A 17,039-nucleotide genomic window follows, 5' to 3' on the forward strand; every position below is an offset into this window, starting at 1 on the left:
GGTTGATCGGGTGTTGCTGTGCAGTTGCTAGGGTGTTCTGGGTGGTTGATTGGGTGTTTCTATGCAGTTGCTAGGATGTTCTGGGTGGTTGTTAGGGTGTTGCTATGCAGTTGTTAGGATGTTCTGGGTGGTTGATCGGGTGTTGCTGTGCAGTTGCTAGGGTGTTCTGGGTGGTTGATAGGTGTTGTAATGCAGTTAAAAAAATAATAAAAAAAATGTTCACTCACTTTTTCTCCAGGGGCTCCTGGAGGACCGACTGGCCCTTTCTTTCCGGGATCTCCCTGTGCACACATACACACACACACACACACACACACACACACACACACACACACACACACACACACACACACACACACACAGATATATTTCTGACCTTCATGAACATTCATTCATATTGAGGTTCATGTGTGTAAATGGAGAGTGTTTTACCCGGTGACCCTTGTTTCCAGGCAGACCAGGTAAGCCATCAAATCCTCTGTCACCCTGATAATGACACACACACACACACACACACACACACACACACACACACACACACACACACACACACACACACACAGGTTTGTTTTTGTGAATTGTTGGGACATTCCATTGCCGTAATGGTTTTTATACTGTACAAAGCATATTTTCTATCGCCCTACACCAACCCTACCCCTAAACCTACCCATCACAAGAAACTGTGCACATTTTTACTTTCTCAAAATACTCATTCTGTATTATTTATAAAGGTAGGAACACACCAAGCTGACAGTCGGGCGTCGGGCAGTTTTTATTTGTCAGCCGTCTAAGTTTTCTCAGTGTGTTCCTGTGAAGTTTGTCCTCGTTGGCTTTTTTTCTGCCGATTTGACATCCTGAATTGGCGTCGGAGCTCGTCGGTCCGTCAGGCAATCTGATCATTCTGATTGGCTGTTCAGCTACTGCCACCTGCTGGTACGGAAAGGCATTTCATCTTGCGCAGGTGCAGAATGGACGTGCTACTTGGCTGTCGGCTGTCGAGCGTCAGTTTGGTGTGTCAGGGCAACTTTGGACCCAGACGCTGCCAACGTGAGCCAACCCCGCAGTCTGCTTTCGTGTCGGCTTGGTGTGTTCCTGCCTTGAGCCTTTTGAAAAATGGGGACATGGGGTAATGTCCTCATAAGTCACCCTCTCCTTGTAATACCTATGTCATACCCCTTTCATTATACACATTTGTGTCACAAACACACACACACACACACACAGAAATCATACAGGCTCACACATGAGACAAAATGAGATAATTTACTGTGCCTTCATCCTCTGACCTTCATCAGCACATTCATCTTCATATTCAATGTCTCATTCGTCTCCTCTAACATCTCATGTTTAAATCATCATTAGGTACAGTGTGTGTTTGATGGGTCAGAAAATAGTATAGAGATAATGTTTGATCTGTCAAAATTCATCTGCATGAGGTCAAACCCATTTCAAGATGAAGCATCATTCACACATGACAGAATAACTTACTTTAGTTCCTGTTTCTCCTGGTTCACCTCTGCTTCCGTCAATCCCACCACGACCCTGAACACACACACACACACACACACACACTGGTGTATTTCAGGTGTTCAGGCAGGCGTCTGCTGGTGAGTTTTGTGTGCAGATGAGACTTACCCTCTTGCCTGGTTTACCATTGAGTCCCGGAGCCCCCGGAAGCCCACGAGGACCCTGAACACACACACACACACACACACACACACACACACACACACACACACACACACACACACACACACACACACACACACACACACACACACACACACACACACAGATCAGCTCCATCTTCACAGACACAAAACGTCACAGAAGCAGCACAACTGTTTTCAACATTGATAATAATCATAAATGTTTTTTGAGCATCAAATCATCATATTAGAATGATTTCTGAAGGATCATGTGACACTGAAGACTGGAGTAATGATGCTGAAAATTCAGCTTTGATCACAGGAATAAATTACACTTTACTGTATATTCACATAGAAAACAGTTACTTTAAACTGTAATATTATTTCACTGTTTGGTGAGCAGAAGTGACTCAAAAACATAAAAAATAATAATAATAATTATTCCAAACTTAGGTATTGTATGTACATATGTAGCGTGAATATGAATATCTGATGAATGTCATAGTCTCGTACCGGTGGTCCTGTGAATCCATGATCACCCTTCAGACCCCGCGGCCCTGGAGAACCCTGACAAACACAAAACACACAGTTACAAACATACACTTCTTCACTCAGTTTAAAAGTCATTTATAACCAATAAAGCTGAAATTAAACTGAAAGTAAACTGACACTCAGTCTGATCATTTGAGCCATGTTGATTTGGTCTTTATTTGTTCTTCTGGTTTTATATTTGTTCATTTGTTTGAGTAATTGTCCAGATGAGGGTAAAACTATAAATGATGAACCCTAATCACACACACAATCTCAGCTGACTGTATAATACAGAGCATAAACACACAGGAGCACTAGAGGGCGCCACACACACACACACACACACACACACACACTGACGTCACCTCATGACAAACATCTAAATATGGATTTTCCATAGACAACTTGATTTTATATAGAGGTTTTTACAGCTAATACAGACTAGCTTAACACTGACCTTAATAGAAAACGTCCAACATTTTTAAAAAAAAAAAAAAATTAAGATCATATTGTTTGAACACCATGTATTCCTTGTTCAGACACACTCACCAGCGGTCCTGGGCGTCCGGTGAGTCCTAACGGTCCCGGCGGTCCTTTCAGAGACAGCTGAGACACAAACATCAGGACGAATGTTCATCAATGTGATGTGAATCATGTTAAAAGTTTGTTAGGAAAAATCTGAATTATAAGCAAATGAGTTTTAATTAGCATTAATGTAGTTACTAGCAGTGCATTACAAGTAACATGCATTACATAATCAGATTACTTTTTTGATGTAACATTAATGTAACGTAATACTTTATACATTTACACATTAATATTTTAGTTACCTTGCACATTTCTTTTCAGTCTATTTCGCTTAAACATTTTTTAAACCACTGTAATAAAATTCTCTCTATCCTCCATAATGTAATCACTTATACATGCACACCTATGCATGTGCAGAAACAGACAAAAGTGCAAAAAGTAAGATTACGTACAACTTTCAATTAAAAGAGTTGTACAGTAGGTAATGTGACCCATAATGTTAAGAGATCTTTTGTGTGACGCACATCTATCAAGAGGTCAGGAAATATTCTAAATTGTTCAGAATATAATAATATTTTAAACGTGTGTTACATAGGGTATGTCTTTGAATACATTACTGCATTAAACACTTGGAATCAAGAATTTGCAAGGCCTGAAACAGATCAAATTTTAGCCATGTAAGAAAAGGTAACACAAACTTAATGTAATAGATAACTTTCCATAAAAAGTAACTATGTAACGCAAGTAGTTACTTTTTTAGGGAGTAACACAATATTGTAATGGATTACTTGTCAAATAATTTAACTATGTAACGCAGTTAGTTACTTTTTTAGGGAGTAACAAAATTTTGTAATGGATTACTTTCCATAAAAAGTAACTATTTAACGCAAGTAGTTACTTTTTTAGGGAGTAACACAATATTGTAATGGATTACTTTTCATAAAAAGTAACTATGTAACGCAAGTAGTTACTTTTTTAGGGAGTAACACAATTTTGTAATGGATTACTTTCCATAAAAAGTAACTATGTAACGCAAGTAGTTACTTTGTTTAGGGAGTAACACAATATTGTAATGAATTACTTTCCATAAAAAGTAACTATGTAATGCAAGTAGTTACTTTTTTAGGGAGTAACACAATTTTGTAATGGATTACTTTCCATAAAAAGTAACTATGTAACGCAAGTAGTTACTTTTTTAGGAAGTAACACAATTTTGTAATGGATTACTTTCCATAAAAAGTAACTATGTAATGCAAGTAGTTACTTTTTTAGGAAGTAACACAATTTTGTAATGGATTACTTTCCATAAAAAGTAACTATGTAACGCAAGTTGTTACTTTGTTTAGGGAGTAACACAATATTGTAATGAATTACTTTCCATAAAAAGTAACTATGTAATGCAAGTAGTTACTTTGTTTAGGGAGTAACACAATTTTGTAATGGATTACTTTCCATAAAAAGTAACTATGTAACGCAAGTAGTTACTTTTTTAGGGAGTAACACAATATTGCAATGGATTACTTTCCATAAAAACTAACTATGTAACGCAAGTAGTTACTTTTTTAGGAAGTAAGACAATATTGTAATGGATTACTTGTCAAAAAATGTAACTATGTAACGCAGTTAGTTACTTTTTTTAGGGAGTAACAATATTGTAATGAATTACTTTCCATAAAAAGTAACTATGTAATGCAAGTAGTTACTTTTTTAGGGAGTAACACAATTTTGTAATGGATTACTTTCCATAAAAAGTAACTATGTAACGCAAGTAGTTACTTTGTTTAGGGAGTAACACAATATTGTAATGAATTACTTTCCATAAAAAGTAACTATGTAATGCAAGTAGTTACTTTTTTAGGGAGTAACACAATTTTGTAATGGATTACTTTCCATAAAAAGTAACTATGTAACGCAAGTAGTTACTTTGTTTAGGGAGTAACACAATATTGTAATGAATTACTTTCCATAAAAAGTAACTATGTAATGCAAGTAGTTACTTTTTTAGGGAGTAACACAATTTTGTAATGGATTACTTTCCATAAAAAGTAACTATGTAACGCAAGTAGTTACTTTTTTAGGAAGTAACACAATTTTGTAATGGATTACTTTCCATAAAAAGTAACTATGTAATGCAAGTAGTTACTTTTTTAGGAAGTAACACAATTTTGTAATGGATTACTTTCCATAAAAAGTAACTATGTAACGCAAGTAGTTACTTTGTTTAGGGAGTAACACAATATTGTAATGAATTACTTTCCATAAAAAGTAACTATGTAATGCAAGTAGTTACTTTTTTAGGGAGTAACACAATTTTGTTATGGATTACTTTCCATAAAAAGTAACTATGTAACGCAAGTAGTTACTTTTTTAGGGAGTAACACAATTTTGTTATGGATTACTTTCCATAAAAAGTAACTATGTAACACAAGTAGTTACTTTTTTAGGGAGTAACACAATATTGTATTGGATTACTTTCAATAAAAACTAACTATGTAACGCAAGTAGTTACTTTTTTAGGAAGTAAGACAATATTGTAATGGATTACTTGTCAAAAAAATTTAACTATGTAACGCAGTTAGTTACTTTTTTTAGGGAGTAACAATATTGTAATGAATTACTTTCCATAAAAAGTAACTATGTAATGCAAGTAGTTACTTTTTTATGGAGTAAAAGGGAGTTTTGATACTGAATAATTTTAAAAAATAACTTGCATATGAGAATGACAGCGGAAAGACGAATTTGTTGAATAAAGTTGTTATTTTTGTTTCGTTTTTGCACAAAAAGTATTCTCGTCTCTTCATAACATTAAGGCTGAACCACTGCAGTCACATGACTGTTTTAACGATGTCTTTAGAACCTTTCTGGACCTTCAATGTGGTAATTTCTATAAGAGATAAAAAACCTCTCAGATTTCATCAAAAATGTCCTAATTTGTGTTCTGAAGATGAACAAAGGTCTTACGGGTGAGGAATGACATTAGGGTGAGTAGTTAATCACTATTCATTCAAAATTTAGCAAATCATCTTCAGGGGAAAAATACTGCCTCCAAATAATCAAAAACAAACTGGTCTAGACTTATTCAAACATCAGGTAGAGTTAGTGTCTGACCTTGGTGTGCTGCAGGATGGCTTGAGCTTGAGCTTCTTGAGCCGATATGACGGGACCGAGACGAGCATCACCACCAGACTGAAACTAACACACACACACACACACACACACAAATACATATGATCCGGACCAGACTCACATATGAACCACTTGATTTATGGCTCATTTAACTTTTAAACAACAGTGTATTTGTCAATTCAAATGAAGTTCCAACACAAAGGTGACACACACCGGTAACATCAGCAGGTTGCCTGGAGGTCCAGGTATCCCATCAGCCCCTGCTAGTCCTTGACGGCCCTCAGGACCCTAATGAGAGACGGACAGTGTAATATTGTGTTATATCAGTCATGAACCTGATGATCATGAGGAGTGTGTGTCCGTGTGTCTCACCGGGTCTCCTGGATCTCCGATCGGTCCCGGGGGTCCCATTGGACCGTGTTCACCCGGCGGCCCCTGCGGGAAACAAGCCAAACACACTGTCTGTCACTGACACACACGTGAAACATGGTACACGCAGTCATGTGATGTCTCGGGTGAGGTTACCTCAGCACCAGGCAGGCCCGGGGGTCCCATAATCAGAGTCCCCTCTCCCAACACCGCCGGCTCTCCCTTCTCTCCTTTCTCTGGGCCGAGTGACGACTGAATGAAAGAGTCTTCATATTGTCAGAATTTATTTAGTCGTAGTCTTGTGCAAATTTACACTGCAAAGGCGGCACAGAAGCGCTTCAGAAGTGGCATTTTACGCAGACTGTTTATTGCTGATCAGGGGAGGCATGAATGCATTTACACTTTAACTGTTAAACTGGGAGCTGATGTGCGTCACAGCAGGAATAATTCAGGCTGGTTTTTATGCTGCATTGCGTCAATACACAGAATTTTGAGCAGGCACAGAGCAGCCTTAACTCTTAACTTAAAAGTATCCCTTTTAATTTGTATCATATTTAGTCAACCTATCCTGTTTTTTTGTTTAGTCAAGCTTTAATTGATTGAAAGTCTGGGAATTTTAGTCTAGTTTTTGTCAATTAAAAGTCATATTTTAGTCAGAATAATGTTTAAACTGATAATCACAATGATTTTGCTTGAAATTGATTACTGGAATTTCTTTTTTACTTTCACCTATAAGTGTGAATCAAGAGAATGACGAATCATGGGTTATTTGACTCAACTAGTTTCCTGATTTATAATATTATCATATAAATAAATGCACTCTCTACATTATGTAACTCAAAAGTTTCTCTAAAAAGTTAAAACAGTAAAATTTCTAATAGTAAATCTGATATTTCTAAATTCTAAATTACATTAAATTTTTTATATTAAAACATCAATAAAAAGACTTTGCATTGTCACTCAGAGGTTGCATGAGTGCATTTATTCCGTAACCTCAATCATAAACAAAAAAGTTCGGATTTATGTTTGGATTTATTACAGTTTTACATTTTTTTCACCTTGTTTTTCAGTTTGTCTTTTTTGTCATCAATATTGCATGTTAATATACTGCAGTCACATAGTGTTTAATGATGTTGATGTTGTATTAGTCATAGAAAATTCGTTAACATTTTTCATCATAGTTTTGGTTAACGAAATTAAGACTAGAATGAAGAGGACAGATGAAGGAGAGACAGATGGGTACCTGTCCGTTGAAGAACTGCTCCTGTCTCTCTGCCGGCCGGAAGTCGTACTCGTCATACTCGTGATACTCAGTGTACTCCTTAAAATACTCCGTCTCGTTCTCAGAGTCCTCGTACTCCACTACCTGACACACACACACACACACACACACACACACACACAAAAGAACTGTAAAAGAACTGAGAAATTGTGCTTAAGTTCAAGTACAGATACTCTGTCAAAACCTTTACTTTCCATTAAAAGTCTAAGAATACTTGAGTGGAGATTTGAAAGTATTCACATTTAAATTTACTGAAGTATTTAAGTATTGTACATAGGGTTGCAAAATTCCGGGAATTTTCAAAGCTGGAAACTTTCCATGGGAATTAACGGGAATATATGGGAATTAATGAGAATTAATGGGAATAAACAGGGAATTTGCAAAATTGCTGGTTAGCCTACAACAGGGTACTTAAATGTAGTTGAAAAAAACATCTTGCAGCATAATTTTGGTTAAAACAACAAGATTTATGCACCCCGCACACTCCTCACACAGCTTATCACTTACTGCAGGGCTAATATTGAGAATTATAACCACAATTTAAAATAATGGTTTTCTATTTTGATATTATTTCTGAACGATCATGTGACACTGAAATAAATAACACAATTGCTGCGATAAAAATATATTTTACATATTTACTAAATTAGAATTAATTGAATGCGAAAAATAAATCACTGTTATTTCAACAAAATGTTTATATTTGATGTTAATGTGTTAATATATTAATGTTTATATATTTTTATGATATATTTTATATAAATATTATAAATTTATATAAATTTCCCAAAATTTCCAATTAATTCCCATAAATTCCTGTTAAGTTACCAAATTGGAATATTTCCAAAATTGCCCAGGGTAAGTTCCCATGGAAAGTTTCCGGAAATTGTTTTGTAACCCTAATTGTACACAAGGACTTAAGTATATAAAAGTAAACAGTAAACTTAAAAAGTGGACCATTTAAAAGAGAAAGATTTTTTTTTTTTAATTTTAGTATTTTTGATCTAAAATCTCAAGAAACCTGTCAAAAATAACTGTTTTCTTATTGTTGGAGTTTCTCAATGACATTGGGATAATTATGAAATTGATCTTTTAGTGAACTATTCTTCTAATTCTGTGGTGATCTATTCCTCTAAATGCTGCTTTATCTGTATTTAACTATGCTAAAATAATGAGTGATTCTTCAAATTTGGTGAACTATTCTAGCTCTTCTACCTCACTACTCTACTCTGCTGGTATTTATTCACTACTAACACTTTTAGTAGTAGCACTAATAACACTTCATTGGCTGTTCAAATAAAATACCTCATACTCGGTGACATTGTCTCCTGCAGTCGAGAAAGACAGGTCACTGTAAAGGTCATTGTAAAGGTCATCGTCAAACTCCTCTTCGATTGGCTTCCTCGGCGGCTTCTTGACCTGCATCACCATGACAACAGACACCACAGAAACACACAAAACTGTCATGATGGAGCGCACTTTTTATACAGCTTCTCTCCATTCATTTTTCTCACAAAAAGTCTTTGTTAAAGCGCAAAAAGCCATGAAACAAACCAACCAGCTACGAGGAGGATCACAGCATTACAAACTTTGATTTAACGCAGAGAAGTGTTTGAAACTTTTAAAGATACAAGACTGTGAAACTAAGCGGCTATAGTGAGGGAAAGAACTACAATCCCATGAAGCACTGCAAATGACATCATCAACTTAAAAACATAAAACGATTGATTTAAAGATGATAATTATATCTAGACACTATATATTTTACATTTATTACAAAACATGCATAGACACATATACAAATATTTAAAGAAATTTGAGACTATTATGTCATTGGCAGGATTTGCTTGTTGGGTTTTTCTGATTGGTGGAGATTTCTCTGCAGAATCATGGGTAATGTAGTTTTTCACCAGGAATTCTGCAGTTAAATGTGATTTTTTAAAACATAAGTATAAAAAACGTGGATTAATGGCTTCAACAAAAGCAAATACCATCGATTAACACTCTCATAGCTCACAGCAGATGTGTGTTTTTAATGGTTTATTGTGGAGAAGTGTTTGTCTGGTCTCTCTGCGGCGGCTGTAAATCAGACACACAGTATCTGGCTGGAGTCCTGAACAACATGTTTAACACTGAGCTCCACACAGAGCCAACGAACAGACATGAATATTAATGAGACACACAGAGTTTCAAACTCATTATCTATGCAGAAACTGTGGGCGGGGCTACCTCCACGGGGTCCAGTGATAGGCTGTTGTACGTGAGGGCGGAGTCACAGTCAGGAATGTGGGTGTGGCAGTAATCAGCAGCAGCTCTGGGATCTGGAGCGATTAACAGCTGCTGAATCTCACCCTGAAACACACACATTTCTTCTTGACATTTCGTGATTTTCATGAATTTGCATGCAAAATATTGACACATAAATGTCATGTGATTCAGTCTCTGCTCTTCAGTGCTGTGAACTCTGACCCCGTCTGTAATCAATCCTCGCTCACTCTCTCTCACCTCAAACACTTCTTCATCCAGAAGTCTCGTCCCGAACACCGTCACTCCGTCCGTACTGACCCTAGGCTCCGGCCCTCGAGGGAGGTCAAGGGTCGCCACCTTCTGACAGTCCAGGTAAAGCGTGACCTTCTGACCTTCCACGCTGTAGGCCACTCTGTGCCACCTGTACGTTCACAGTGAGGACAATCTCACATCTCCATCCATCAGCACACGCTCAGACCCAACCAACAACATCTGCAGGCTTTTAGAGAGTCCAAAATGATCATCATTTACTCAAACCTGCATGACTTCTGTTGAAACGCAACCCATTTTTTAAAGAAGCAAATGAGCGATAGGGCTGTGACTCATGCTTTATATTTCAGATCTTCTGAAGTCACATGATGGTTTGTGTGTTTATTCATTCATCATCTTCTGCTCCGATGAACTCAAACACCAGGTCATGAATCAGACACTGAACAACTCTCATGAATGTTTGATTCAGTTTCATTGAATCAACACTGATCTGAATAATGACTTGTTTCACTTGTAATTCATTTGAACACTGTTATTTTACTGCTTATTTCTGTGAAGTTGCTTTGAATGAATCTGTATTGTATAAAGCGCTGCCGAAATAAAGCTGACTTGACTCTAGAGAGACATTCACAGACGTCAAAGAATCATATCAATTCAGAAGAGTCATATTCACCAGCTTTATGATGCTCTCAAAGTCAAAAATCCTTCTTTTGTGATTCACAGAAGAAAGAAAGTCAAATGATCATGAATATTCATGTTTGGGTGAACTATTAAAGTCATATAACTTCAGAATAACAAAAATATCTACACTGTGTCCTGTTCTAACTGGCTGTAGAAATAACTCACTGCAAAAATATGATGTTCTTCCTCAGTATTTGCAGCACAAACATCTAAACATTCTTAAATCAAGATACATTTACTGGAGGAGCAAAATGACTGAAGATATTAAAGGGTTAGTTCAGCCAAAAAGGAAATTCTGTCATTAATTACTCACCCTCATGTCGTTCCACACCCGTAAGACCTTCGCTCATCTTCAGAACACAAATTAAGATATTTTTGATGAAATCAGAGTGATTTCTGTCCCTCCATTGACAGTCTATGCAACAAAGAGATCATATAAAACGAATCCATATGAACGACAGATCCATACGATGCTAGATGAAGAAATCTCGGTTTGTTCTCGCGTGTCGAGCAGTTTCAGTTGAGCTTTTGTTTGTTTGCTGTGAATAAAAGTCTAAATTCAGTCTATTTATCATAAAAAGCAATCAAGTCTCTTGAGAAAATTTTGGATTCATGTGGATTCTCGAAGATGAACGGGTTAGGAACAACACAAGGATGAGTAAATGATGACAGAATCCCTCACTATCCCTGAAAAACCCATTAAAATGAAGTGAGTTCATTTATTCTGTTTGATGACAGGAGGGCGACTGAGATACAGCTGGTCATGTGACCTCAAGATGGACCTTCGATGATGTCAGCAGTGTCACTCACTTGCCATCCGCTAAATTGACCTTTTTGAATATGGGGTAGAGGTCCGGCGTGGGCTGGCCGTTCTGGTCCTCGTAGAGGAAGACGGGCGAGCGTCCGAGCTCAACGCCCAACTGCTGCACTCCCTCACTGTCATACATCGACAGCAGGAAACACTGAGCGCCGCGCCGCGCCCGCACCGTCACCAGCACCGAGAAATCCACCGGGAACACGGAGTCTGGATCACACACGTTCAGACGTTAATGTTTCTGAAAGAAGACTTTTCTGCTCGCTACAGTAAAAACATACAATTGTGAAATATTCTTACAGTGTAAATCAGCTGTTTTCTATGTGAATATACAGTAAAATATAATTTATATCCAGTGATCAAAGCTGAATTTCCAGCATCATTACTCCAGTCTTCAGTGTCACATGATCCTTCAGAAATCATTCTGATATGATGATTTGATGCTCAAGAAACATTTATGATTATTATCAGTGTTGAAAACAGTCCTATTTTCTTGTGGAAACCATCATACATTTCATTTTTCAGGATTTTTTGATGAATAGAAACAGTGTTTATTTAATGAGTCCTTTCTGAATAGTAGTGTACTTAATCATATTCCAGGAATTGAGCTAAATCTGACAAAACCTCCTGTTTAAGGCATCCTTATTTGTAAAAATGATGAATAAATATAGTTTTTATTGCAAATTGTAAACAATCTGTACGGGTTATAGTATGTATGTGAGTTGCACACCTGGAAAGAGCTGACTGGTCGGAACACTGACTTGGATTTTCTTCTCGATCTTATAAGCGAGATCCGCCTCCTCTGTGCCCCGCCTACTGGTGCACAGCCCCGCCTCCAAGGACACGCCCTCCATGGAGTCTGATAGGTCCAGGATCTTCAGCACATCGATGGGATCGGCTGCAGGAGACGACACTTTCAGTTACTAAAGTCTAATGAACAGACTTCTCATCTGTCTGTGTGTGTGAAAACACGCCGATGACTGACGGCAGACCATCGCGACTGCATGTGTGTGTGTGTGAAGGGTTCAGCATGCAGGTCTGGACTGGTCATGTGTCTCATCTGCAGCACACACACACACACTTCTCATTAAAGTTCTCAGCATGGCTAGCATGTCTTTAACACATACAGAAAAATCTCTCAGTAGAAAATCTTTACTCATTTGGAAAGACTTTCACAACAAACTACAGATCAAAGACACAACAGCAGCTGCAGGGGAGTGTGTGTGTGTGTGTGTGTGTTTGTCTGGGAGCCAGATGTGAATGACGACATGAGGGTGAATTAAAAAATGCAGTCCAGACGCTCAGACATTTTACTTTTGTGTTTTTATGAAGGGCTTCTTTCTCACACACACACACACACACACCTCATGATGACACAACATCACTGACGGATGTGAGACAGGTGTCTGCACGCTCCTCTGACCCCGCTGACCTTCACCTTTGACCTTTCACTTTCACTCTTTATTCAGTTTCAGACTTTCTTTGATATTTGATATGACAGATATTTCACGCTTCTCGTGCTCTTACTGATTATGTGAACGTCACTTTTGAATGTTCTCTGAATGTTCTGAAACAAGATGTTAGAGGAACCTTTCAGAAAAAACTTCCATAAATGATATAATAATGTTTTCATGAGAAACATTATTAAAGACCAGATCACTTTGAATGAACGTTTTGTCAACATTATTGGAAGAAAGTGAGAAAAAGCTAAAAACCTGTAGATTAGGCAGCAAGTGAACATTTTATCCTCAAAGTTGGTGTGTTAGAAGCAGGAAAAATGGGCAAGTGTAAGGATTTGAGCGAGTTTGACAAGGACTAAACTGTGATGCTGGACGACTGGATCAGAGCATCTTCAAAACTGCAGCTCTTGTGGGGTGTTCCCGGTCTGCAGTGGTCAGGATCTATCAAAAGTGCTCCAAGGAAGGAACAGTGGTGAACCGGAGACAGGGTCAAGGCTGGCCCGTGTGGTCCGATCCAACAGACGAGCTCCTGTAGCTCATACTGCTCCAGAAGTTAATGCTGGTTCTGATAGAAAGGTGTCAGAATACACAGAGAATCAGTTTGTTGCGTATGCTGACCCCTGTCCACCGCCGAAAGCCGATAATGCTCCTGACACAAAGCAGGAATGGTTTGAGGAGCACAACAACGAGTTTGAGCCTTTAAATTCCCCAGGTCTCAATCCAATCGAGCATCTGTGGGATGTGCTGAACAGACAAGTTCATCTTTGGGTGAACTCACCCTTTAACCTCGGCACGAAAGGCTTAAAGAGGTCTTGAGCCTTTCAATCTGACCTTTGAAGATCTACAAGAGGTCAAGATCTCAGGAAACTGAAGGGAGCTCAGACCTCGCGGCTCTCGAGGAAAATTACAAACCATCCGCTCACCTGAGGAGAAATCCAGAAGCACATCCTGAGGAACATGCCGACGCTTGTGCATCACACCATCAATGCTTAACAAGAAACCAAAATGCTGATCTGAAGAACCTAATAAAAACATCAAGGACTATTCTCCAAAGTAATAAGAGCCAAACATCAGTCTCGATGAGAAGAGGGCTCTGTAAAGAAGCTCAAGCTCGTTTCTGATTGGTTTTAAGGGTTTGGGGGGGTTAATCATTCAATAGGTTAAATAAAGCTAAAGTTTGCCAAAAAATTATTCACTCACCCTGATGTTGTTGAACATAAAATAAGATATTTTGAAGAACACTGAGAACCGATTTTATTGTTTGGACAAATATCTTCTTTCGTTTTCCACTGAAGAAAGAAAGTCATTCAGGTTTGGGATGACATGATGAGAAGCCTTTAATTTTTGATTGGACTATCTTCTGTTATTCTGGAATACACTCTTATTTATTACGAGATGCCAAACAACTGGATTAAAATGATCTGAAGTTCTTCCGAAGTTAAAAACATGGTGCTAGGACCCAATAATCTTCTTCAAAAGATGTAATCTGATTAAATAAATTATTGCAAGCACAAACTTCTATCAGAAAACAGTCATGCAATGCTTTACCAACACTGTAGCTGAACCGTGAGTGAGTTCAAGCTCAAATCAAATATTATCAGAAAGCTGATACAAGAGTTCATGTTATGATTGTGATTATGACATCACCCATGACATCATCACTCGGTCGGCTGAACTCAAAAGTCCTCACCTGCACACAGAAAAACGTGTTTAATGACTAAAGCATCCAGATGCCTGCTGCATTTGCACACCACACGGAACAGCAGAGAGCGTTTATCCGGAGCACACTGGAACGCCGGACAGTTTCAGACGTGTTGGGAATGTGTGGAAATGCGCTCTCGTTTTTCTTCTGAAAGTCTTTCAGTTCATTAATACCCACCTGATGGCCCTGAGTACCTTCAGCTGCGGTTCTGAGGAGGATCCAGACACTACTGTCCTGTTCTGAGAGCCTCAGGGAACTGCTTCACTATGGAAAATTAACTGCTTTTTGTGTGTGTATTGACTAGCATTTGTATAAACCATAGTTAAACTGAGGTTTTCGTAGCAAAACCATGGTTAACATAACTATGGTTCGTTTTCGCAAGGGTTTATTTCAAAGAAAAAGCCACCACAGAAACAGCTCGCTCTCACGGCATTGAAACGATCAATAAAGAAGCTATAATAGAGTTTCTGCAAAGACCCGTTACTTCAAAAAGACACAACACAGGCCAGAAAAGATCCCGTCAGAGACAGTGAATGAGAAACAGCTGCTGCTGGATGATCAGTTCCAGAACAGTCTAGACCCGACAAACTTACAAAACCGCTCAAGAACCGTCATATTCCTGCTGAATGAAGACATATTTCAATACCATCAGCATGCTATCATTATGGGGGATTCCTCAGATACTTCTCTGTCTATCTATCTAAAAATTAATTTCAGTAACCAAATTAGTCATATAACAAGATCATCAGAGTGTTTTACAGATGCATGAATCGGGATCACCGGAACATCGACAAAACATGACAGGCAATCTGTTTATTAATTATCACTTCATTATTTATTTACTTATCATCACAAATATATCAGAAAATATTGTGTGAAGAACAGACTGAGTCTCGACAGTTACTGACACACTGCAAAAAATGCTCTCGTTTCCAGTGTAAAAACTCTTAAATCCACACGCTTTTGAGTACAATTATATATTTTTCAGAAGTCTCTGTTTGAAATCTTGTTTCTGTCCCAAACAGATTACAGATTATTCTTCTTATGTCATTTTACTCAAAAGCATCTGAGATAAAACAAGATAAAGCTACTAAATAAGAGAAGGTGTTTTTGCAGTGCGAAGCTCCTTCAGAAGCTCGAGTGATTGAATAATCCGCCCACTGATCGATCCGATCATTTGACTGGATCATTTCATCACCCATAAGCATTTTAGAGGTAACTATCCCTCGCGTTGAGGACAATCGCCTTCATCTTCCAGATTAAACTGATTTCAGAAGAGCTGAAGAAGTGTGTGAATGTACCTGCTCGTGTCGCGTGCAGCAGGAATAAAACGACCAACGGCGTGACTCCGGCAATCCGTGAACTCTTCATCTTCTTCATCTTCATCCCGTCAGCTGCACCGGACCGGCGCTCGTGAGGGGTGTGTGTGTGTGTGTGTGCGTGTGTCGCACCTGGACCTGAAGATCCCGACAAAAACACCCGGAGGAGAAAAATCCTGCAGGAACCTTCACCACCGACCGACAGACAGACTGCTGGAGTTTATCTGCTCAGTCTCACCTCATCCCTCCATCTGTGTCTCTCTCTCTCTCTTTCTCTCACCTAACCCTAACTGAAATAACTGATCAAGTGAAACATGAACGTTTAATCACAGCTGAGTAAACTGTTTGAACATTTAAGACTCTTCGCGATCGGGTGTGAGGTTTGTTTTGTTTTTGCCTTGTTTTACTAAATGTGTCGACCATAAAATCTGAATAAGTTTCTCTTTTTAACAGAAGTGATGCTGTCTACACTTATAAACACAAGATTAATTACATTCACTATGTGCAATTAAATCATTTTGTTTGCTAATTATCATATTTTTAGGATCATTCATTTTTCTCTCATTCTGACATGATTTTAATGCCAATAAATGCATTTCCACCCATATTCCCATTATTGCACACCTTTCTTGACAAGTAAAAATTATGTTCTTGTTTTAATAAAAATAAGTCAAAATTAAGTGAGTTTTCTTTTAAAACAAGCAAAATAATCTTAATCAAAACTGAAAACAAGTTTACATATTAAGTTTATAGATCATTTTGCTTACCCCATTGGCAGATTATTTTGCTTGTTTTAAGGAAAAACTTACTTAATTTTGACTTATTTTTCCTAAAAGCAAGAAAATAATTTTTACTTGTCAAGAAAATGCTTCTTGATTTAAAAACTTTAAGATATTTTGACTGGAAACAAGACAAAATCTCTAAGAACAGCATTTTTTTTTTTTTTTTTTTTTTTTTGCAGCAAAGCAGCTGCATTTTTGTTAGTTTTTGTTTTAATTAGCATCATAAAATAATCTCAGTAGAACAACACTATGATGTAAAATTAACTTTTTAAAATGAAT

The 17,039-nt window shown here is 37.8% G+C and overlaps 1 protein-coding gene across 1 annotated transcript in view; it reads right to left on the reverse strand.

Annotated features, from left to right (window-relative positions):
- Nucleotides 1-16,045, reverse strand: part of col5a3b (collagen, type V, alpha 3b) — a 36,414-nt gene extending 20,369 nt beyond the window's left edge. Inside the window, exons 1-17 of the mRNA XM_067404253.1 lie at nucleotides 15,961-16,045; nucleotides 12,228-12,395; nucleotides 11,494-11,707; nucleotides 9,991-10,153; nucleotides 9,715-9,837; nucleotides 8,791-8,904; nucleotides 7,447-7,569; nucleotides 6,360-6,455; nucleotides 6,207-6,269; nucleotides 6,048-6,122; nucleotides 5,817-5,900; nucleotides 2,730-2,786; nucleotides 2,163-2,216; nucleotides 1,636-1,689; nucleotides 1,489-1,542; nucleotides 433-486; nucleotides 228-281 (exon numbers count right to left, since the gene is read on the reverse strand). Coding sequence (XP_067260354.1) covers nucleotides 228-281; nucleotides 433-486; nucleotides 1,489-1,542; nucleotides 1,636-1,689; nucleotides 2,163-2,216; nucleotides 2,730-2,786; nucleotides 5,817-5,900; nucleotides 6,048-6,122; nucleotides 6,207-6,269; nucleotides 6,360-6,455; nucleotides 7,447-7,569; nucleotides 8,791-8,904; nucleotides 9,715-9,837; nucleotides 9,991-10,153; nucleotides 11,494-11,707; nucleotides 12,228-12,395; nucleotides 15,961-16,045 — 1,635 coding nt within the window. The remainder of the gene's footprint in view (nucleotides 1-227; nucleotides 282-432; nucleotides 487-1,488; nucleotides 1,543-1,635; nucleotides 1,690-2,162; nucleotides 2,217-2,729; nucleotides 2,787-5,816; nucleotides 5,901-6,047; nucleotides 6,123-6,206; nucleotides 6,270-6,359; nucleotides 6,456-7,446; nucleotides 7,570-8,790; nucleotides 8,905-9,714; nucleotides 9,838-9,990; nucleotides 10,154-11,493; nucleotides 11,708-12,227; nucleotides 12,396-15,960) is intronic.
- Between the last annotated feature and the right edge of the window lie 994 nt (nucleotides 16,046-17,039).

Source organism: Chanodichthys erythropterus, chromosome 12 (assembly GCF_024489055.1).
Source record: "Chanodichthys erythropterus isolate Z2021 chromosome 12, ASM2448905v1, whole genome shotgun sequence".
NCBI classification, from domain to species: Eukaryota; Metazoa; Chordata; class Actinopteri; order Cypriniformes; family Xenocyprididae; genus Chanodichthys; species Chanodichthys erythropterus.